At 32.8% G+C, this 23818-nt stretch overlaps 2 protein-coding genes across 2 annotated transcripts; both read left to right on the forward strand.

Annotated features, from left to right (window-relative positions):
• Nucleotides 1–1054: 1054 nt before the first annotated feature.
• Nucleotides 1055–7442, forward strand: LOC132751005 (ectonucleotide pyrophosphatase/phosphodiesterase family member 5-like). Its single transcript, XM_060741102.1, has 4 exons — nt 1055–2273; nt 4538–4726; nt 5789–6028; nt 7081–7442. Exons 1-4 carry the CDS (start codon nt 1388–1390, stop codon nt 7260–7262), a joined length of 1497 nt encoding a protein of 498 aa, XP_060597085.1. The 5' UTR covers nt 1055–1387; the 3' UTR covers nt 7263–7442.
• Nucleotides 7443–17899: 10457 nt separating this feature from the next.
• LOC132751006 (uncharacterized) lies at nt 17900–19072 on the forward strand. Its single transcript, XM_060741103.1, has one exon. The coding sequence runs from the start codon at nt 17900–17902 to the stop codon at nt 19070–19072; it is 1173 nt and encodes a 390-aa protein (XP_060597086.1).
• The last annotated feature ends 4746 nt before the right edge of the window (nt 19073–23818 follow it).

The following is a 23818-nucleotide window of genomic DNA, read 5'->3' on the forward strand; positions in this document are numbered from 1 at the left end:
ATGTTATCGTATAAACAAGATTAACAGGCCGTAGTACGTAAAAACTGACCAATTCGATCACAAAATTGTCCCCACAAAGGGCTATAGTCAAAATGAATGTCTGATGGGCCTTGGAAGGTGACTTTCTAATATGATCCTAAAGACATGTTCAAAGGGAATATCTTCAGTATTTTAACAGGTTACTGTTGCATGTAAAACTTAATACAGATTTTTTTAAAGTTAAAAAAATCATAATATATATAGTGTAATCTGATTGGTTTATTATCTCGTGCACACGACTAAGTTATCTCGTTCCCGTGACTTAGTATCTCGTGGCCACGACTTAGTAACTGGTTGCCACGACATAGTATCATGTTCCTCTCGTGGCCACGACTTAGTAACTTGTGGTCACGGCATAGTATCTCGTGCCCACGACTTAGCTATCACGTGGCCACGACTTAATTAGTAACGCGTGGCCACGACATAGTATCTCGTTCCCACGACTTTAAGCTATCTCGTGCGCACGAGATAAATAAAAATACACACATGTTGCCTTTATTTGTGCCACCGTAGAATTATGTCAATTCCTCTCGCGAGTGTTATAGATAGGAATTAAATGAGCGTCGGATTGTTACTAGTAAAAGGTGACAAAAAGCAAAATATAGTCCAGGTACGTATTTTAATATGCCAGGAAGGTGAGACTGTAAGAACATTCTAGTCATGGTTAAAATGTTTATAGTGAGAGAAGAAGACAATGGGTTAAATACATGTAGTCAACGTATACTAAATCACTGTTGCAAAAAGCAGGAAAAGCAAACGATGGGGTTCATGTAGAGTGATTGGACACGTCCTCGATCAGTCAGGTCCTCGATCAAAATTTTTGGAAGCTATAACAGGACACCAAAATTAAAATACTTTCGAGAAATAAAAACAAATGCATTTTGGGGCAAAGTCGGCCTTCAACATGGCCCTTAATTGGTTTAAATAAAAAGTTATTCTATTCCATTCCATTCCATTCAATTTGTCGCTTCCTGCGAGAATTCTAATTCTTTAGGTTACTATAAGTAGATAATTGAGACGTCACTTCCGTAAATAAACCGGCCAGAGTAGAAAATTAGAAACATATTGATTTCATTCTTTTTTCCAATTTTTTTCTCTTTTGAGAGGTGGAGAAGTATAAATTGGCTCTATCAAAATGTCGTGATAGACTTGACAATCTCCAATAATTACACTGGTAGGAAATAATGTGTATAAACGAAATGTCGCGAAAAGTCATGACACTTAATTTTAAATGACAAGTGGAACCGAAAACAGATATAGAAATTTATGTGTACTGTATTCACTATAATATGAAAATATAAAGACCGTTAAAGACTTAAGGAAATACTTGAAATCTAATTTAGAGACCATGGATCTAACAAAAGTGTTAATACCTTGCATTTGTCACATAATATTTATGCTTGGCGGCGCATCAAGTTTTACGAAGCTGCCAAAACTTCTGTTGATATCGATGGATGGATTTAGGTACAACTACCTTGATCTGATTCCAGTGAATGAAACTAAGAATTTTCAGTATATGATTAATAATGGTGTGAAAGCAAAATCTATTATGAATGTTTTCCCCACTGTGACATACCCGAATCATTACACCTTGATTACAGGACTGTATCCAGAAACTCATGGCATTGTCCACAACAGATTTTATGATGCTTTTTGGAAAGAATATTATCTGTATGATAATGCTCGAGACAATGTTGATCCATTCTGGTATGATGTTGGTGCTGAACCAATTTATGTTACAAATAAAAAGGCAGGTAATTCGAGAAATTCTGGGTCAGTTGTTTGGCCAGCTGGAATAGGAAAAGTGAAAGGAATAGGACCTGACAGGGTAATTCCATACGCTAATGCCTTTAGTAATATTAGTTTTCATGTGCGTGTAGATAAACTGATTGAATGGTTCACAGATGAAGAAGCTCCTATAAATTTAGGACTTTTATATTTTCCTGAGCCTGATGAAATTGCTCATAAATATGGTGCTGGCTCTGAAAAAGTCTTGGATTTTATAAAGGGAGAATTGAATGAAGTTTTAGACTACCTTTTTAAGAGATTGAAAGAAGTACATTTACTTGATGATATTAATATTATTTTGACAGCAGATCATGGATTTACAAATAAGTCAAGTGACAAAACAGTGTTGCTAGATAAGTATCTAAATGCATCCTGGTATAAAACTGGGGCTGAAAATTTTGGGGGAAATGGAAATCACATGACAGTGAATATATTTCCAGAGGAAGGTAAGAACATGCTTTGAACTTTTAAATATAAGAAATGCATAATTTGTAAGATGTACAACATAAATTAATCTTTTGCAGGTTTACAAAATTCTAAACATGTACTTAAGTAAATAACTTGATGAACCTTTTTCAGGACTCAAACCAACTTGTAAAACACTATTCCACAGCTCTACTGACTGAGCTACTATCTTTTGCCTAATTAAGGCTAGTATTCTATATGGTGATTGACAAACTACCCCATTATATTAAAACTTGACGTCTGATTTTAAATTGGTGCATTGGACAAATTTGCACTGACTCCAAGTATTATACCCTCATGATACCATGTTGAATGTCACAAGGGTAGAAAATTTGTGTCCTGACCAAAACCAGCAGAGTACCCTTCAGAAGCTCTAGTGTTTGAAGTGTCTGTTAATGTTCTATTAGTAACATGTAATATCTGTTATATTATTGCTTTAATAGTTTTTGTGTTGCTTTATAAATAGAAATAATTGAAAAACAATTTTTATGCCCCCAGGCATATAGTAATTGAACAGTCCGTCCGTCTGTCCGCACTACCGAAAAGGGTTAGAGGGCCATCTAACTGTAAACAGAACAAAAGAGTTCATTCCGTAACAATAGAATAGGGGGTCATTGGCCCTCTGTTAAACAATAGAAAATAACAATATTCCAATTCGGCCAGACGTCCGTCCGTCCGTACGAGGTTAACCTAGAACGGCAAGTTGGATTTTTCTTAAGTTCTACCTGTACCAATGGCTTCATAATTTACACACTTACTAATCCATACAAAGTATATTATCTGGGCAAGTTACATAACTATGGCTTCCATTTGCACCAAGTTATGGCCCTTTTCAGCACTTAGAAAATGAATAATGGTTAACCTAAACTGGCAAGTTGGAAATATCTTATGTTCTATCTGAACTAATGGCTTAATAATTTTCACACTTACATATCAATACAATTTACATGATATTGCCAAGGTATATAAATGTGCCATCCATTTTCCCAGTATTAAATTTCCCTTCTTATCACTTTGAAAATAGGGCCTTGTATGGTTAACCTATTCCGCCAAGTTGGATTTATCAAAAATTTTCACCTAATTACTTAATTTATTTAATGATATCTTTCATATTTGGTAGGTGGATACCTTTAACAGTCCTCTAATTTTTTGTGGCGTTAGGCGTCTCTAGGTCAAGGTCAACGTCACTTGTGTAAAAAAATAAATCTAAACATTTCTGCTCATACAGCCTTTATTTTTAAGTTAATGTCTTTCATGTTTATAATAGTCATACCAAGGGAGGTCCTCTTCCTTTTTCTTTAGTAAGGGGTCATTTGGGTCAAGGTCACCAATGTCAAAAATAGATTTTTTACTCTTTCACAGGTGTATTAACCTTATTCTATCGACAGATGTCTTGTATATTTTGTAGGAACATAAAATTGAGGTATTCTCATTTGGATGGAGGTAGGGGTCAGTTGGGTCAAGGTCACCAGTTCTAAAAATAGATTTTTACACTTTGGCTCATACAGCCCTTATTTACTGACAGATTTGTATTATAATTGGTAGGAAGATAACTTTTATATTCTTCCTTTGGATAGAGTTAGGGGTCAGTTGGGTCAAGGTCAACAGTGCTAAAAATAGATTTTTACACTTTTGCCCATTCAGCCTTTATATATTGACAGATTTATTTCATATTTGGTAGGAAAATAAGTTGCATGATATTCTTCCTTTGGATGGAGTTAGGGGTCAGTTGGGTCAAGGTCACCAGTGCTAAAAATAGATTTTTTACACTTTTGCCCATACAGCCTCTGTTTATTGACGGATTTATTTCATATTTGGTAGGAAAATAAGTTGCATGATATTCTTCCTTTTGATAGAGGTAGGGGTCAGTTGGTCAAGGTCAAGGGTGCCAATCTACACATGATTGGTTTTCTTCATGAACTGCGATAATTTGCTTGCATCTCTTAGTAACAAATTGTCCTTTCTTATCATTTAAAAACGTGTTAACAATAAATGAAGGCATTTACTTACCAAGTTTAATAGCTAAAGGCTTTTGAGAGAAATAATCAAGATGGAAAAGATACTGAAGGATAGAGTAAAACATGCTCAGATGAGAAGACACATACAAATTAGCTACTTCACTCTCTAAAGTTAAATTATTGACAACAGTGAGTGCGGGGGCATTTGTGTTTATCAAACACAGATTCTTGTTTTTGTTTTGTTTTACAAAAAGAACACAATATATCAATATTTATTTTATTTTCAGGTGAAGAAGAAAATATTTTGAATGCTCTTCAAAATGTTAGCTTTTTAAATGTTTATAAAAAAGGAGGAGATGAATTGAAAAAGCTACACTACAGCTCAAGTGAAAGAATTGCTCCAATTGTGCTAACAGGGTCACAGGAAGGAGTTATTATATTTCCTGATAAAAACAGTCAAGATAGTTACGAAAGTTGTGAGTGAAAACTTTCTCTTTCCAAACTGAGTGTAAAATTAAAAGTTTCAGTAAGGTGTGAATATTGGTCACTGTATAAATTGTAATTGTTCCCTAGATACAATTCATTGTAAGTTTATTATTTCTTCACTTGCTTAAAGTGACATTATGCCCATTCAAGTGTATACAGTGAGTGAATAAGTCAAAGTTTTTATATTCCCATTATTCCTTTTAATTTAATAATTTACTTCATATAATTGATAAATAACCCCGGATCAAAAACGAAATTTCTGTAAATATTATTTAGAACTTGCCTGAAACGTTTAGTTTATACAAGGAGTCTTTTTATATTTTAGACAGATTTTTTGTGGGTATGGATTGGGAAGGGAAACAAACAATATTTTGTTTTAGACCTACAGTCTTAATTTTTGATTTTTGGCCCAAATTTTTTCAACATATATACATGTAATTCAGGCAGATTTGTAAATGATTTTATGTAGAATATGGAAATCTTTTAAGTGCAATACATTTTGTAGCTTTGAATGTTAAATACAAAGAAACAGCAATGTTTTTTGTTTGTTTTTTTCAAAAATTTGGAGGGTATAATAAATCTACACAGATATTCTATCAAGTAATAGAATCCATCAGAAATCATATGGAGAGCTTTATTGCTTTCTTTATACCACCAGTAAGTTACTTTATACAATGTGTTCCATGAATCCATATTTTCTTAATTCTTTAGAAAAATGTTAAACATGTGTTTAAAGATGTTTTAATAATCCATTTAGAGCATATTAGGTATTCAACAACTAAAAAAAGTAGCGGTGAACATGCATTGGTATGTGGTTAAGGTAACAAAATGTAAAATGAGTAGTATTTTGACTTCAATACAATATACTAATTAACTAAACTAACGCCAACAGAGCACAATAAGCAAAAGATAGTTTATGTGTATGGCAAATGAGTATTTGTTTTGAAACTGTGACAAGATACCATAAATAAAAAGTTTTTGGGAAATAAACATGTTAGCATTTCTAAGGCATAATGGACCTAACAATTTGATTTTTACATATCTGTTTTCAGTTGGTGTCCATGGTTACGACCCTCACATAGTGCCAAATATGCGACCTTTCTTCATAGCGATGGGGCCAGCCTTTAAAAAGGGATATGTTTCAGAACAGTTTAACTCGGTGGATATTTACCCTTTGATGTGCCATATATTGGGTATTGAACCTGCACCAAATAATGGTTCCCTTGACAACGTGAAAGGTTTACTGAGAGAAATATCTGTCAAGGACACCATTTCAATGACAGGGATTTCTTGTAAGTTTGTATTCCTTCTTAGTAATTTTATTATCAGTCATTTCCTAATCTTTGTTAACGGTTTTGGGACAGTGACAATTGAAGCCATACCTAGAATTTTGTCAACATTATATTTAAAAAAAATGTGTAATGCAAAATGGTAAAAAAAAAAAGTATAGCTTTCAATGTACAGGTTTTCTTTTATCATGAACCAGAATCTGTGACTATAGTAATAGATGATTAAAATCTATAGGAATATGAAAATCTACCTACACAGGACTGGTAAACATCTGTTATAGAAATCTTAAAAATGGCTTAAAATCTAACAAAATATTTAACTCTGACATGGATTTGACTGAATTATAGCCCTTTGTAAATAAGGAATAAAGTTTTGCTTGCAATGTTAATCTTCCATAAAACTTCTGATTGTATTCACTTGAATTTTGATTCAGGTTTTTTTTTAATTTTTACAATTCAAGGTAATTTTCCAGGCATGAATTTAAAATGAAATAAGGCCCTTTGTGCACAAATTCTTTGGTCATTATCCAAGAATAATAAATATGCCATGTACATTATTTGTATTTTAGGAATAAAATCTTCCTCTGTTGACTGTTACAATATCCAGGCTTTTCTTTACTTTCAAGCACTGAGAATAGTCAAGCATGCTGTCCTACTGACAGCTCTTGTTTGTATCCCTTTAGGACCATTATCTATAGACAGATATCTTAAATTTAATATTGGATTTGTAGAGAGATACCTTTCATTGATAGAAGGGTTTGTTACCCAACAATCATGTGAAGGTACCTTGAACTTAATACATTACAAAGGAATGACATTTTTAGAAGCTTGTGATTAAAATAATTGCTGTTACCTGTATCATCCCATACTATAAATCAAACATTGAAACATTAAAATTATACGCGAAAGAACAACTGACTTCCAGAAATTTTCCTCATGACTTCAAAAATTCCTTAAAAGGAAGTCCTGACTTCCTAAAAAAAATACCTAGTGGAACCCTTGGTTTGGAGTCAACTAAGATGCAGTATAAGTTCAGATTCTATTTTCTATTTCAGTTCTTATCGTAGTTGGACTTAGTGTGACACTAGCAGGGATATTTGCCATCTGTGCCTGTCATAATGCCAGAAAAATGCCAAGAATTGTATTTCGTGGCAAGAATAGATCTACAGGAGTTACTTCCCTTAGATCCCCAACACACCATTTGCTCAATAGTGAAGATGATGATGATGAATTTTAAGTTTAGATATCAATTGATTGGTTTTATATTTTCCTTAGATATATCTATGAATATTATTTTAATGTAACAAGAGTTCAAGGGAACATATTAAATAAGTTACAATTTTTAGAAAACTATTAAAAACAAAAATTATCTTAAACAATTTTGTGTAAGAATGATTCCTGGAACTGAAGGCTTTCTGAAGAAAGTTCAAAACTGTACAGTCATGTAAAAATATCTGTTTTTAACACATCATGAATTATGTCAACAAAATACTCATTTGCTGCTTTTAATAGGTGTAGAAGGTTTAGCTTTATAAATTTATAGAATAACATGGTCCAGTAGTTCATAGTAGTAAAGCATCTGCATAGTATAACATGGTTAAGTAGTTCAAAGTAGTACCTGCATGTAGGTTTTATGTACAAGTTTTGTAACATAGGTTATATAAATTATTTGTCAGAATGAGGTAAATTTATTTTTTTATTGTTATGTTTGAGGGACTTCACCCAACTTTCTCAAGTGAGACAGAAAGAAGGGAAATACATATGTTATCATTTATTATCAAAATTTATTTTTGTAAGGGGAAAACCAGCATATATTGTTGCTTTATTACAGATCTATTAGTTTTACACTTTATATTCAGTCTTATTAATTGCCATTATCATAATTTTACATAAGTTTCACGAAAGTTTTTGATGTATTTTTTATAAAAATTCCATGGTGATTGTGGACCAGGCACTGACCGTTTTTTGTTGAGTTTTAAGTAACATAATACACATTTTAAAGATCATATTATATAATGACATTCCAGCTTAAATAGTGGAGAAAGATCTCAGTTGGCCTCTCTTTGCATTATTTTAAGCATGAGTGACTCCCGAAAAGAACCACTGATTTAACATAACCTAGGTGAACAGCTTCCTCACTTATTTGACTTCTATAAAGAATACAAGTAACACTTAAGGTTACCAAAATGCCAACAAAAGTAGAATTTGTTCTTTACTTTTTTTTACTTTTTTGACTTTTAGCCCTGAAATGTGACATGAAATTGTGATCATAGATAGGTCAAGGAAGAAATTTTTAAAAATCATTCCATATTTACTCAGCATTATAATGGTATAAACTTTATTGCAAGCTATTGTATCTGTTGATTTTACTAAAATTAAGTTCATTAGAAGTCATAATTATATGATATTATGTTTTCTATTGTAATCTTATTGTATGTAAACCATAATGAAAACAATTATGTTCAATTATGAAAGCAATTATGTTTGCATGTTGTCATTTTACATATTGCATTATGTTACATTATAATCATTTTTCTATCACCTTATCATATATGGATCACTTTTCTGTCATCTGTCTGTGCTTCCATTCCTCTGTCTGTCCATTAATCACAAAACTTGCCTGGATTATTTAAAAACAATTGGTCCAATTTCATCCAAACTTTACAGGAATGATCAGCACCAAGTTATCAGCATTATCCAGTTCAATGATTTTGTCAAGAGTTGTGGCCCTTAAATGATTTGTATTTTTAAAGTTTGTATGGACTACAGTATTTCTCTTATACTTCTAATGCAATTTGGATGAAAAGTGACATGATTGAACACTACCTCAAGTACTTGTGCATATTTAACAATTATGGTTGTTTTTCAACTGAGTTATGGCCCTTGAATAAACCAGGCATTTTGGTCTGTAAGTGGTTTTTGGTTTTGCCAGCTATACAGAAGCTGCAACATACTACAAAAAACAGCAACATATAGGGAACAAAGTATGTAGTCACCCCTCAATACAACTGCTTAATTTGCTATCATCATGCGACATATGTGATACTGATCGCTCTTGCTGTACATTTGTGTAACAGATTATTGTTCTTTTTATTTTGTGATAAATGTTTAATGTAGTCTTAAGTCTGATATTTTTATATACTAGAACCTGAGAAATCCTTTATGATATACCAGTTCTTTTTGCTGGTTAAATGGATTGGTGATACACCATTGTTGACTCCTTATTATTCCCTAACACTTTTCCTGGGATTATTGGACTGGTGCATTAGTATGTGTTTCAGAAATGGAATAAATTATTAAGATAATATGACCTGAAAATTAAAAAAATATTTCCTTTCTTTTCATTGCTCTATTTATCCAAACTATTACCTATCTATTGCATGCTGTATTTTATGTTACATATTAGACATGTTCCATTATATAAGAAATGTTTGGTTTTATAGACATGTTGGATGTGATATATTTGATGGTATGTGACATGTTAAATTGTATGTGACATATTTGATTATATGTAAAATGTTGGGTTAAATGTGCTTGACGTGTTGATTATATGTAAAAAGGCAGATTTATATGTGAAGTGTTGGTTTATATGTTATGCATGTTAAATTATTTTTGATGTGTTTGTGTTACTAAGTCTTATGTGAAAAGGATTGAATGCTACATATTTAAATGTTTATGATTTTATTTCTTTTGATGCCATTTTTTGCTGTCAATTCTTTTATCAACATGTTTGTTTTTGGTGAGTTGATGTATTATTATTTGTTAAATTATGAAAATTGTGTTAGAATTTTGATATTATCATGATGATAAAGATTAATTTTTCTGATCTCATGTATTGAAATCAATATGTTATACCAGTTTTCCTTCAGTAGTGGGGGCTGGCGGGCGGGTGTAAACAATTTCTTTTATGAACAATTCCTCCGACATTTCTCAACAGATCTTGACCAAAAATTCACATAAGCTGTGTCATCATGTTTCCTGGTGAATTTTGTCAGTGTTTTACAATTCAAACTTTTTGTTGTGGTTTTATGATTCAAAACTTTTTTGTGGAGTTATTGCCCTTTGTTTTTTCGAAATAAAAAAGCCCCTGAGAAATACACTTTTGTGTTCAACTCCTGCTACATTTTTCAAATACGTTTACTAAACTTTTACAGAAGCATCATAATCAAGGGTCCTTGCATAAATTGCAGGTGTTTTGCAAACAATTTTGTGAGAATTATGGAATATATAGAGAAATACTCTTCTATGCGTAACTTTTCTTTGATTTTAGAAACTATTCAAGATATGTTAGATTGAAATATTATACTGTTCTTTGTTATACATCAAATAATTTCACTGTACAAATGCCACAACACTAGCCATCATATTTCGACAGAATTTTTGGATTTTTCAGCCTGGAATTTTAAATAAGGGCCAAAGACATATCATAGGGGTAAATATATGCCACTGATGGCTGCAGTTTGATATCTGCTATGTTTATATAATATATAATAGTAATACAAATTGTTTAATAAACAATAATACATGTTACATTGCGGCATTTCTGGTGATTTTTGTGGTGATTTTATTGTGGTATGTTTAACTGACACTGTATTCTGACTTATGATATTATTATTATAATAACCAGTACTGATTATTAAATTGGGCATGATTATCACAATTGTGTAAATAATTTTAATTATTACTTTGCACTTACAATTTGAAAAAGTGCAGTGTGCAAAATTTTATACAAGAAATCCATACTGGTATTTATAAAATTCTTTAGAAATGTCAAACATGTTTAATAATGTTTTAAAAAATGAATTTATAGCATGTTAGGTGTTTAACAGTTGAAGAAAGTAACAGCTGAAAAAAGTAGCACGAAATGTGCAGTAATGTATTGTAAAGGCAGCAAAATGTAAACAAAGTAATATTTTGACTTCCATTCACTATAATTATACATGTACCAATTGCCAACATAGCAAAAGAAGCAAAGAAAGTCCATCTATATGGCAAATGAGTATTTTTTGGAAACTAACAAGATACCAAACATTTAAAGCTTTTCTGAAAAAAAAGAAGAATTTTCTTAGTACTTCTTACATATTATCACACTTGTGTTCCTATCCATAATTACCTCCCTTTGTTTCCAGTGTAGTGTCAGGTCAACATGTACATACAGGCATTCTAGTTAAACTGCTCAGTTTCAGATTATTAAAATTTGAAATTTAGGATTTTCTTACTAAACTTATTAGCTATTCAAATGTATGGAGTATTTATTTTTTACAATTTTTTTACTGTATAAAAAAATTGTCCCACTCATATTTTGTTTTGGAAGAATAAAGACAATTTATGTAACTTTACCCATGAAATATGTTGCTATATCAGTCAAATATACTTCATATTTGTTAAAAACAAACTGTTTAAAAGTTGTTCCGGCTCCTGAAAATATATGGAATTTTATCATATTTCGTGAAAATAGACGCCATAATTATACCCCGCACAATTAAGTTGTAAGGAGGGTATACTGGAATCAGCTTGTTGTCCGACCATCAGGCCAATAACTTAAGATTCCTTTGACCCACAGTCTTCATATTTGGCATGAAGGTTAGTCATGATTAGTAGATGGCCCCTATTGATTTTGAGGTCACTGGGTCAAAGGTGAAGGTCACAGGGGCCTTGACTAAAAAATGCTTGTCCGCCCGATAACTTAAGGTTCCTTTGGCTTACAGTCGTCATATTTGGCATGGAGTCTAGTCATGATTTTCAGGTCACTGGGTCAAAGGTCAAGGTCACAGGGCCTTGATTAAAAAAAGCGTGCCTGCCCAAAATCTAAAGATTCCTTTGACCAACAGTCTTCATAATTGGCATGGAGGTTAGTCAAGGTTAGTAGATGACCCCTATAGATTTTGAGATCACTGGGTCAAAGGTCAAGGTCACAAGGTCCTTAAGTTTAAAAAACTTTTCCGCTCAATTGCTTAAGAATGCTATAGTTGACAGTCTTCATATTTGGTACTGAGGTTGGTTATGACTAGTTGATGAGCCCTATTGATTTTTAGGTGACTGTATCAAAGGTCAAGGTCACAGGGTCCTCTACTACAATACGCTTGTTTGTTCACTGCTTAAGAATGCCTGTTCAAAGTGTATTGATTTTGACATTTGTACATTTGATGCATTTAATAATGTTCATATATTCATCATTAAACAACCCCAGGCAAAGCTGCTTTAATTAGGGTATTCAAGTCATGCAGTGGCAGTTTCAGTTTTGAGGTCAGTAGGTCAAAGGAAAATATCACTTTGATCTTCGCCACTAAAACATGAAGAATACATAATTAGCAAGTAACTGGCCTACTATCGTCAGATTTGGCAAGGAGGTTGTCCTTGAGCTCTAAATGACTACATGTTGATTCTGACAAACTGGTATGCAGGTAATTCACGCCATGACAGTGGCACTTCTAGATTACTCAAATAAAAAAAACATCCTCTTGATATAATGTTGTTGATGTTCTTATGCTGCTGTGTGAATACTTTCCGTACTCAAATATAGATCAGATGTAAGTCAATTATCAGTTGCACAAGAATACAAGTATTGGAAAGGAGAGGTCTATTGTGTATCATATTGTGTCTGGATCAGTTTATGTTCTGTTAATGTCTTGATATGTAATGATACTGTTTTTGAGAACTAGTGTGGCTTTAATGAAAAGGTTTCAGTTTTTTGAAAGCATAATTTTCCATATACATAGTGAAATATGCACATTATTTTGATAACCTATTGGAGCTTTGCTTTAATAAACAATTTTTGTAATTTAAATGGGCAAATAAGCGAAATATATTCATATTGTAGTATATTTATTTGTTATAACTTATTGTGTTAAAAAAGGGAATACCTAATTCATTTCATGAAAGATATCATAAGTGCAAAACATTTATTGACATGTGAATAAAACTGTAATACAATTGTATTGATATTTTAATAGTTTGTTTTCTTTATTATGCCCCTTCTCAGAGAAAAGGGGATATACTTTATCCCAAATGTCTGTCAGTCGGCCAGTAGACCACTGCCTCTGCTCACTAACTACTCTCCTGCGCATCGGTCGAATGTTCCACTATCGCTCAATTGTCTGAAGTAACGTGAGTGTATTCAGTGAGCTGCGAAGGGAGCGTACTCACTAACTAGAGAATCATTTGATCACAGCCTTTAAACTTTATTGGATGATCTCCCTCATTGTGTAGAATACCCCTATTGTTTATGGAGGCCAATGCATGAAGGTCAAGGTCACAATGACCTTTCAATGGTTTCTGCTCAATAAATACCGTATAGAATCAGTTGACCCACACCACAGCCTTTAAACTTTATAGGATCATCACCTGCTTTGAGTAAAAGACCATATTTGTTTTTTTTTGGTGCAGGTGCATGAAGGTCAAGGCCACGGTGACTTTGAATGTGTAAACCATCACTTGTTTCCCAATAATGTGAGAACAATAGGACAATAGAACCATGGCCTTCAAACTTTATAGGATCATGTCATTGAGTAAAACACCCTTATTGTTTGTTTCTTTGCATTAATATGTTAAGTCTGAGGCAATAGTGGCATTGACTTTAAAAACCGTTTCAAAGTAGAGAACCAACCCTTAGCCTTGCTATAAATAATATTCATACTCATTGATTAGAAAAGCCCTGTTGCATAAAGGTCAAGGTCACAGCAACCCTGAATGTTTAACTGTTTGTGTACATATTTTAAACATCTGAGGAAGAAATGTCTATCAATGATGTGCTGTGGTAGTTACTATCTATCTATCTATCTATCTATCTATCTATCTATCTATCTATCTATCTATCTATCTATCTATCTATCTATATATATATATATATATATATATATATATATATATAGAGAGAGAGAGAGAGAGAGAGAGAGAGAGAGAGAGAGAGAGAGAGAGAGAGAGAGAGAGAGAGAGAGAGAGAGATAGTAATTACATTCAGCACATCATTGGGTAATTAATGGTTGTTAGTTGCCTGTTCACATTTAAACCATTAACAAGAGAGACTCGTGCAACATTTTACAGCTTTAACCGGGCAATCATGTTAAAATGATTAAATTTGGTTTTGTTGTCATTAGTTATGATGTTATGCAGTATCACATGACCCATACAATAGCAAAGTGTAAGAAAAGCATGTATTGTATGTGTGATATCAAATTCAGTTGCCAGACCTCAACCCTTGCCAAAAACGTATGACATGCCAATAAATTCCAGTTGAAAAGCACACACTCTTGTGGACCGCAAGGTCTTAAAATATAAATTTGTGATCTTAGAAATAGATAATAGTGTTTCACTAGGTCAAAGGCAAAACTTGAACAAGCAAATGAAAGTAATAGCCGTTGGATATTAGATAAAAGTCGCATCTGTGCGCATGAATTTTAACTAATTTCAGTTTCCGTTAAAAGTGTATTTAAATATGAATAAATTGCTGTTATTTCCTGGATTTTCAGTAACTTTCGTCTGTATTTACAATAGTTGCAATAATTTGTACTAAATTGATACAAAAATATTTGTGAAATGGATGAAAACTTTGTATATAAACAAAAATGTATTTTTTCAAGGGGTGTAAAGGTAATTATGGATGGCACTGTATACTGTAACACGTCCAGCAAGGTGAAGCACATGAAGCACTTTTTTAGGCCTGATGAAGATGTTTTGTATTTTATAGAGAGGTATGAACAAAATGATTTTAATATAATGTTTCATGAATTGAATGTCCCTATTACTGAACAGTGCTTACTTAAAGCAATTCGTCAACTGCAGACAAATAGAAGTAGTGGTCCGGATAAATACCTTAACGAATTCTTTATTAATGGTAAACATGTTTTAATGCCATTTTTGTTAAACTTGTTTAACAAAATATTTGAAGTAGGATACTTCCCAGAAAGTTGGTCTGAAGGATTTGTAATACCCCTACATAAAAAAGGCAATATTAATGATGAAAATAACTATAGAGGAATTACATTATTGAGTACATTAGGTAAATTATTTTCACGTGTTTTAAATAATTGGCGTCCGCGCCGAAGCGCGGCGCTCTTATGGAATGAGATCAGATTTTGTGAAAGGGCGACAGCAACTTCTCGAGCCTTTTAGTCGGTCATAATAAAAGCCGAAAATTCCGATCGGTATGAGGGTGCTTGATTATTAAATAAGAATGAAATGTCGCGATATGTTACAATGAATTTTCGCAATGCAAACATTTACAAATGAAATAACCTTTTCCGTCAATAAATCGCGCTCTTCGGGGTTTTTTATTTATCATTTTGTAGTACACAGTCGGTTATCATGTCATGGCATGTTATTGTTGTACATGTATCCTAGAATGATCAGTTGATGACCTAAATATTCCAAAAACCTATTTATAGATATATCTTTTTATCACTCCTATCGGTAAATGCCGGTCTCTCCCGGTCTATTTTGACCAGGATTTACTAGTGACCGGCGAATAGTACCACACGTTTATTGTCCGGTCTCTCCCGGTTTTGGAGTAGATGTTTGATATCGTTACAATTAGAAAAAAAACAACAATAGCATGTTTCATTTTATCTATATGAGATAAAAACAATAAATATGTACACGGATTTATATGTAATATAAATCCGTGATATGTACAATAATTGAGAAAAAGGTACATTTTTATGGTATTAAAATGACATTATCAACTTTGAAACATTTTATTTAATTATTCAATTTGTTATCCGTGTTTAGTAAAGATGCCGAGGAATTATTCAAAGTTACAAATTAGATTTTATGAATTATTCAATTGATCGATAATTTAAAAAATGATAAAGAAAAATACAATGTACATGTACATGGTTTAAGAATAAACAATATTATATATTGAAAGATAAACCATAATTTACTGACTTTTTCCAGTTAAGCTTTGACTTATAATCGTCGGTCAATATGACAATTGAATTCTTAAAATTTATTTTACAATTTTAATAAAAAAGAGTAGTAAAAACTCAGTATTAAAATAGCACATAAAACACAAAAAAGAATAAAAGAAAACTATATTCATAAAATTTGTATTTTTTTAAAATTAAAATTAATAGATATTACAATTATTGTATAATAAACAATTATGCTCAACATGATCAACATGGTAATATAACCAGTGTCATATTTTTACTAACTTAAAGTGTGAACAGATACCTTAAGGGGGTCTTCGCTAATAGCGATAACATGTACATAATAAGGGACAAATGTGTGGTACGTGTTGATCATGCGTTACACATATGGATTATAAATGATTGCATACATGTATATCCGTTGCTATTAATAACCACGATCATAAAGAAATAACAAGTAATATTCTAATCTCTAGCATGCCAATCAAAGTTCATAATGAACAATGTCTTTCGTCCGCTCATTCATAAGTGGTATACATTTCTGGTAGTTTATAAGAATATCTTGTCATCATATGTGTACTAGTTCATCTTCACTTGCTGAATTTCTTGCTTGGACGCCCTTTGATGCTTTGCATCAATGCTTTTCTTGTAGACTGGTAGAATGGGCAGAAAATTATGGTGTATATATTGAGGCCCAGTCAGGTTTCAGACAAAAAAAATGGGCACGGTAGATAATATATTTGATTTGCATGGTTTGATTTCTCATGTGATTAATAACGGTAAAAAATTATATTGTGCTTTTATTGATTTTAGTAAAGCCTTTGATTATGTTGTAAGAGACAACTTATGGCTGAAATTAATACAATTAGGCGTCCGTGGCAAAATGTTGAATATTATAAGATCTATGTACAACTCAGTTAAATCTAAAGTAAAATATTGTAACTCTTTAAGTGAACCATTTAATTGTACTTTAGGGGTACGTCAGGGTGAATGTTTATCACCTTTTTTATTTGCTATGTTTTTACATGATATTGAAGACATGTATATACATAGTGGTATGCAAGGTATTGATGTCAATATGTTTAAAATTTTTCTTATTTTATATGCGGATGATATTGTTTTATTTGCAAACACTGAAAATGAATTACAGAATAGTCTAGATATGTTATATGAATATTGTAATAAGTGGAAATTAATTGTTAACACTGATAAAACTAAAATTATGATTTTTCGTAAAGGCGGCCGATTGTCTACTGATACTATGTTTTTATTATAATAACCGTCCTGTCGAAGTTGTCAATAAATTTACATACTTAGGTATTGTATTCACTACTGGAGGTTCTTTTTCTGAAGCACAAAACACACTTTCGGGTCAAGCACAAAAGGCTATATTTAAAATGAACAAGTACTTATATAAATTTACAAATATCTCTGTGCAACATAGATTAGAACTTTTTGATAAATTAGTATTACCAATCTTGAATTATAGCAGTGAAGTGTGGGGTTTTATGCACGGTAATGCTATAGAAAGAACTCATTTATCATTTTGTAAACAGTTACTTGGAGTTAAAAAATCAACACAAAATGATTTCATATACGGTGAACTGGGCAGACTTTCACTTCAGTCATTACGTTATTTCAACATTGTTAAATATTGGATAAAAATTATATGTACAAATGTGTAACAGTATTTGATTTACATACTAAGTACAGACCTTCCCATGATGCTTTAGTTATAATGTTAACTGCGCATGCTTAGTAAATATACGTAGTCTGCTCTATGTATTAGCTCTGTATGAATGAGTTGTGACTAGCTTAATAAAATATATAAACGCACGTTTGTGTTCTTACCTGCACCAAGAAACATGGTGTCAGAAGTATAAGACTGCTCATATACGCAAAAAGGACTAAATGCGACCCTTAAAGCATAATTCGTATAGTGGTGGATTTATTAATCTTTTAATTTACGTGCAAAAGTTTAATATTTGAACATATCAGCACAATTATGAGTGCCGATGAACAGGCCGAGCCGCCATCACCCGCTGCACACCCTTCAAATGCTGTGCCGTCGTTGATTCCATTCCCGCAGAAATTGGATTTAGACGGACATGTATCAACAAACTGGAAAAAATTCAGACGTGGCTGGATTAATTATGAGAAGGCGTCTGGACTTAATTTGAAACCAAAGGATCTGAGAGCAGCAACATTTTTAACATGCATAGGGTCAGAAGCAATGGATATATTCGACGGGTTTGACTTTGCAAATGAAACAGACAAGGATGATATCGACATTGTCATCGATAAATTCGAAACGTTCTGTGTTGGCAAAACCAACGTGACATTCGAACGTTACGTCTTTCACACGTGCGTGCAAGGTGAGACAGAAACCTTCGATACTTATCTCAGTAAAGTACGGAAATTTGCAAGAACATGCAGCTATGGTGACTTAGAGAATGAATTAATAACTGATAGGCTAGTACTGGGAATTCGAGATAATGGGTTACGAAAACGATTACTACAGGATGATAAATTGACCCTAGATAAATGCATAGACATGTGCAGAGCAGCAGAAGCATCATCCTCAAAAGTAAAGTCGTTGTCTAAACATGCATCTCCAGACGAAGATGTGCAAGTCGTAAAGCCAAAACGCAAACAACTGCTTGCCAAAAATGATCAAAGTAGTAAGAAAAAGTGCAAATATTGTGGAAAAAATTGTGCTAAAGGAAAGTGTCCGGCTTTTGGACAAAAATGCAGGTCTTGTGGCAAATTTAATCATTTTGCTTCAGAATGCAAATCGCGTAAACATCACAAAGTGAAGTCAGAAAGACCACACGTGAGACATTTAAATTTGAGCTCATCGTCAGGAAGTGAAGAGGACGTTTTGATGTTGAATCAAAATCAAAAGGTGCAGACGAAAATTTTCGCAAACATGTTATTAACTAATCAAAACAAAACTGTGAGATTTCAATTAGACAGCGGAGCTACGGCAAATATTTTACCTAGGTTGTACGTGCCAGACGAGATAATGGAGAAAACTAACATTACGTTATCAATGTATGACAAATCAAAAATGAAAGCTTGTGGTACGTGCAAATTAGTTTTGAAAAATCCCAGGACAAGAAAACGATACGAGGTGCGGTTTATCGTAATTGAAAATGATACGGCTGTTCCGTTATAAGGATCTGAGGCAATTCAGAAAATGGATTTAATTAAGATACAATATCATAACATTTGTCCTGTCAGTGTTGATAAGAACTGTAAATTAACTATGGAAGAAATTGAAACGAGATATTCGTCGGTATTTGAGGGCGAAGGACGATTTCGGGGAAAACTACACTTGGAATTTGATGATACAGTGAAACCTGTGAAAATGCCACTCAGAAGGGTTCCGATTGCAATGAAAGAAAAACTTAAAAAAGAACTAATGAAACTTGAGAACAAGGGCAAAATAGCAAAAGTTAACACTCCAACAGACTGGATATCAAGTTTAGTAATTGTGAAGAAAAGATCAAATGCGCTTAGAATATGTATAGATCCAAAAATTTTGAACACTGCTTTGAAAAGAAATCATTTTCTGCTACCAGTGGTTGAAGATGTATTGTCTGAACTGAATTCTGCAAAAGTATTTTCAAAATGCGATGTTAAAAATGCTTTTCATCATGTGGAGCTAGATGAACAGTCAAGCTATTTGACAACATTTGAAACGCCATTTGGACGATATCGTTGGCTTGTTATGCCATTTGGTATTTCACCAGCACCAGAGTACTTTCAACAATACCTGGAAAGGAATTTGGAAGGGTTACCTGGTATAAAAGCGATCGCAGACGACATAATCATTTATGGAAAGGGTAAAACTTACGAAGAAGCATTGCGCGATCATGACAACAACGTAGTAAAACTACTAGAAAGATGCCAAGAGAGAAATATTAAGCTAAATAAAGAAAAATTTCAATTGCACAAAACCGAAATGTCGTTTGTAGGACATTTGCTGACAGACACAGGGGTGAAACCTGACCCGTCTAAAGTAGATGCAATTATGAACATGCCAAGACCCACAGACAAGAAAGCTGTACAACGTTTTTTAGGCCTCGTTAACTACTTAACGAAGTTCTTGGATAAGCTAAGTGAACTATGTGAGCCGTTAAGACAATTGACGCATAAAGATGCAGTATTTCAGTGGACAGAAGTCCATGATGAAGCGTTTGACACACTCAAACAGGCAGTGTGCGATGCTCCTGTACTACGATATTTTGACCCAGAGTCTGAAGTTACCCTTCAAACGGATTCCTCAGAAGCCGGTCTTGGTTGTGTACTCCTACAGAAAGGTCAGCCTGTAGCATATGCAAGCCGTAGTTTAACAAATGCAGAAAGGAATTATGCAATGATTGAAAAGGAACTATTAAGTATCCTGTACGGAATGACCAAATTTCATCAATTTACATATGGGAGAAAGGTTATTGTTGAAAATGACCATAAAGCATTGGAAATTATTAGCAAGAAAAGTTTGTACAAGGCACCAAAACGATTACAAAGAATGTTTCTAAAATTAGGAACATATGACTATGAGGTTCGTTATAAGAAAGGCAAACATATGTATATTGCGGATACACTATCAAGAGCATATCTGACCAAAGATAAAGCTACATCACTTGAAGAAGTATTACTTTCAGATTACGAGAAAGAAATCGAATCCACTAATATGTCATCTCAAAGACAAGCACGGATTAAACAAGCAACTGCTGAAGATTCGACTCTTCAGAAATTAATCGGATGCATAAAAAATGGTTGGGACGGTGTCCATCCTAACGAGGTTTCTCCATACTTTGCAGTGAGAGATGAATTATCAGAGGATAATGGTATCATATTTCGCGGAGATAGATGTGTCATACCTAAAAGTATGCGGTCAGAAATTCTAGGTCAAATTCATTCACATATTGGAGTTGAAGGATGTTTGAAAAGAGCAAGATCATGTGTGTACTGGCCAAATATGACATCGCAAATAAAAGATTACATCACTAAATGTGACACTTGCCAATCTTTAGAAAGAAAACAAACCAAAGAACCATTGATCAATCATGATATACCGGATAGGCCATGGGTTAAAGTTGGAACTGATGTCTTTATGTTTGACGGAAAAGATTATTTGGTCACTGTTGACTATTTTAGTAATTTCTTTGAAATTGACAGGCTATACGAATCGAACTCGAAAGAAATCATTGGCAAACTGAAACAACATTTTGCTAGACATGGAATTCCAGAATTTCTTGTCTCCGATCAAGCAAGCGTATTTAAATCTGAGAAATTCAAATCGTTTGAAAGAAAATGGGACTTTAATCATATATTTTCATCAGCTAGATATCCGCAGTCCAACGGAAAGGCGGAAAACGCAGTAAAAACGGCGAAACGTATCATGAAAAAGGCAAAGCATTCTCACACGGACCCAATGCTAGCGATATTGAACTTCCGGAACACACCCCAGCAATCAACAAATTACAGTCCAGCTCAGCAACTCATGAACAGGAAAACTAGAACATTGCTTCCGGAAAGATCTTTGAATTTTAAACCGAGTATACCATTGAATATTAAAGAGAATCTTGACAGAAGTAAGCAAAGGCAAAAGCGTTATTACGACAGAAATGCGAAGTCGTTAGGTCGTTTAAGAACCGGGGAAACTGTGAGAATACAGCCCCAGGAACGAAACAAAACCTGGGAAAAGGGCATTGTTGTAAGAAAGCCACAAACACGTTCTTATGATATAAGAAAGGAGGATGGTACGGTGATAAATCGAAATCGACGTCAGCTTCGGAAAACTTACGAACATTTCAATGAAAAGGAAAGGGAAGAAACTGTCGATTTACCTACGAATGCTAGTAGTAATGAGTTACCTCCCGTTGAACCTCCCGTTAAATCAACTGGTGGACAATCCGAAATTAAAACCAGATCAGGTCGAGTTATTCGAATGCCAGTGAAATACAAGGACTATGTAACATAATATGCAAATTGTAGCAATTGTGAGACTGTGTATAAATGTACTTTATTAACAGTAACAGCTTATTTTTCCGACAGTTGTGATTTTGAGGTCATGATTTGTTAATTTTTTTAAGTATTTCTTAGTCATCATTTTTTTAATGATTTAGTATTCTGAACTGAATAACATTGGAAATATCTTCTTATTTTTGTAAAAGAGAAAAGATGTGACAGTATTTGATTAACATACTAAGTACAGACTTATCCATGGTGCTTTAGTTATAATGTTAACTGTGCATGCTTAGTAAATATACGTAGTCTGCTCTATGTATTAGCTCTGTATGAATGAGTTGTGACTAGCTTAATAAAATATATAAACGCACGTTTGTGTTCTTACCTGCACCAAGAAACAAAATGAAAACAAATATATAGCAAAGGTATATCTAATGTTGAAAAATGATTTAGAACAATTTCCTAATAAGAAAAACTGGTGTTCGTTGGTAAGAGATTTATTATGTAACCTTGGCCTTAATGATGCATGGTTTTATCAAAATGTCGGAAACGCAAATGTATTTCTTAGTTAAGTTAAACAAAGAATTAAAATTCAAATTATTCAAAATTGGACTGGTAGACTAAATTATTCATCTAGAGCTTTATTTTACAGATGTATTGCACAATTTCAACTACAGCCATATTTAAAATGTATAGGTATAAGAAAATTATGTACTGTATGACAAAACTGCGTTGCTCCTCGCATACATTATGTATTGAAACAGGAAGATGCGCAAGACCTGTCAATGTACCTGTAATTGAATACAAATGTGTTAGAAGATGAATTCCATTTTGTATTACAATGTAGAATGTACTCTTAATTAAGAACACAATATATTCCAATTTGTTACTGGAGATCTCCAAATATGTTTAAATTTATAGAATTAATGAATACTGAAAATCGATTGTTAATTAGAAAACTGAGAATATATATTTCAAGAGCATTCGTGATGCGCTCAGATATTTTATATGGAGCTGATTAGTATGTTATTGATGTTTATATCTGTCTATACTTTTGTTAAAGCTAGAATTGTAGTACTACTTGTATGTTTCTCTTATTATATCATTTTCCCAATTGACATGTTGGTCAATATATGTTAGTCATATGAATGTGTGATATTTCCTCTATGTCAGTCATATAAATGTGTGATACATCCTATATAATATAATTTCACAGCTCAAATATATGTATATCTAGATGTTATTTTACAAGCGAAACTGCTGTTATCTAATTGTACCTCCTCATATCTTGCCATTGATGGCAAGATCTGGCAATGAGGAAATACATTAGTAAACATACATCGTTAGACTATAGAGCAACTTACCGAGTGGCTAATCTTGTATTATACCCCTTAAGCTTTAAATCTATTCTTCATACAAAGTAGTTTATTAGAAAAATTGTCTTGACAATACACATTTAGATACAAATTTGTTCCATATTTTAGATAACTGCAGTTTATTATGTTAAGAATTTATATTGTATATCAATATATTGTTAAAGCTATAGTGCGGTGGATGTTACAAGTTGAGCGATAAGACCATAGCAATTATCTCCCGTGCACAATAAATGCTTTGACAACAATGGTGTATAGGCAGTATATAAAATGTATGTAAAATTCACACTTTCGTTATCAACATGATTTAATTCAATATTCAATTGAGAAAGATTTTAATCTATCAAATTATCTTATTTACTAGTGATAGATCCAATCTAATATGTAAAGTCAGTACAATTTGATTTTTGTCACACGTAAAACGTATGTTGCATATATACTTTTGACACATAAGACGAAAATGTGAATTACTATAAGCAGGTAAATCATTTAATAAATACATTGTATATGTTTTCATTTCCTATGTAAAATGTGCTATTGCAATGCATGTATGAGATCATGTCAGTTTTGCA

This window comes from Ruditapes philippinarum, unplaced genomic scaffold (assembly GCF_026571515.1).
Source record: "Ruditapes philippinarum isolate M1 unplaced genomic scaffold, ASM2657151v2 ctg3346_1_1_1_1, whole genome shotgun sequence".
Lineage (NCBI taxonomy): Eukaryota > Metazoa > Mollusca > Bivalvia > Venerida > Veneridae > Ruditapes > Ruditapes philippinarum.

Excerpts from the sequence above, each read along its gene's own strand:
- LOC132751006 (XM_060741103.1), top strand. The coding sequence starts at position 17,900 with ATGAGTGCCGATGAACAGGCCGAGCCGCCATCACCCGCTGCACACCCT.
- LOC132751005 (XM_060741102.1), top strand. The coding sequence starts at position 1,388 with ATGGATCTAACAAAAGTGTTAATACCTTGCATTTGTCACATAATATTT. Across the intron at positions 2,274-4,537 it reads GAATATATTTCCAGAGGAAG|GTGAAGAAGAAAATATTTTG; the intron begins GTAAGAACATGC and ends TTTTATTTTCAG. Across the intron at positions 4,727-5,788 it reads TCAAGATAGTTACGAAAGTT|TTGGTGTCCATGGTTACGAC; the intron begins GTGAGTGAAAAC and ends ATCTGTTTTCAG.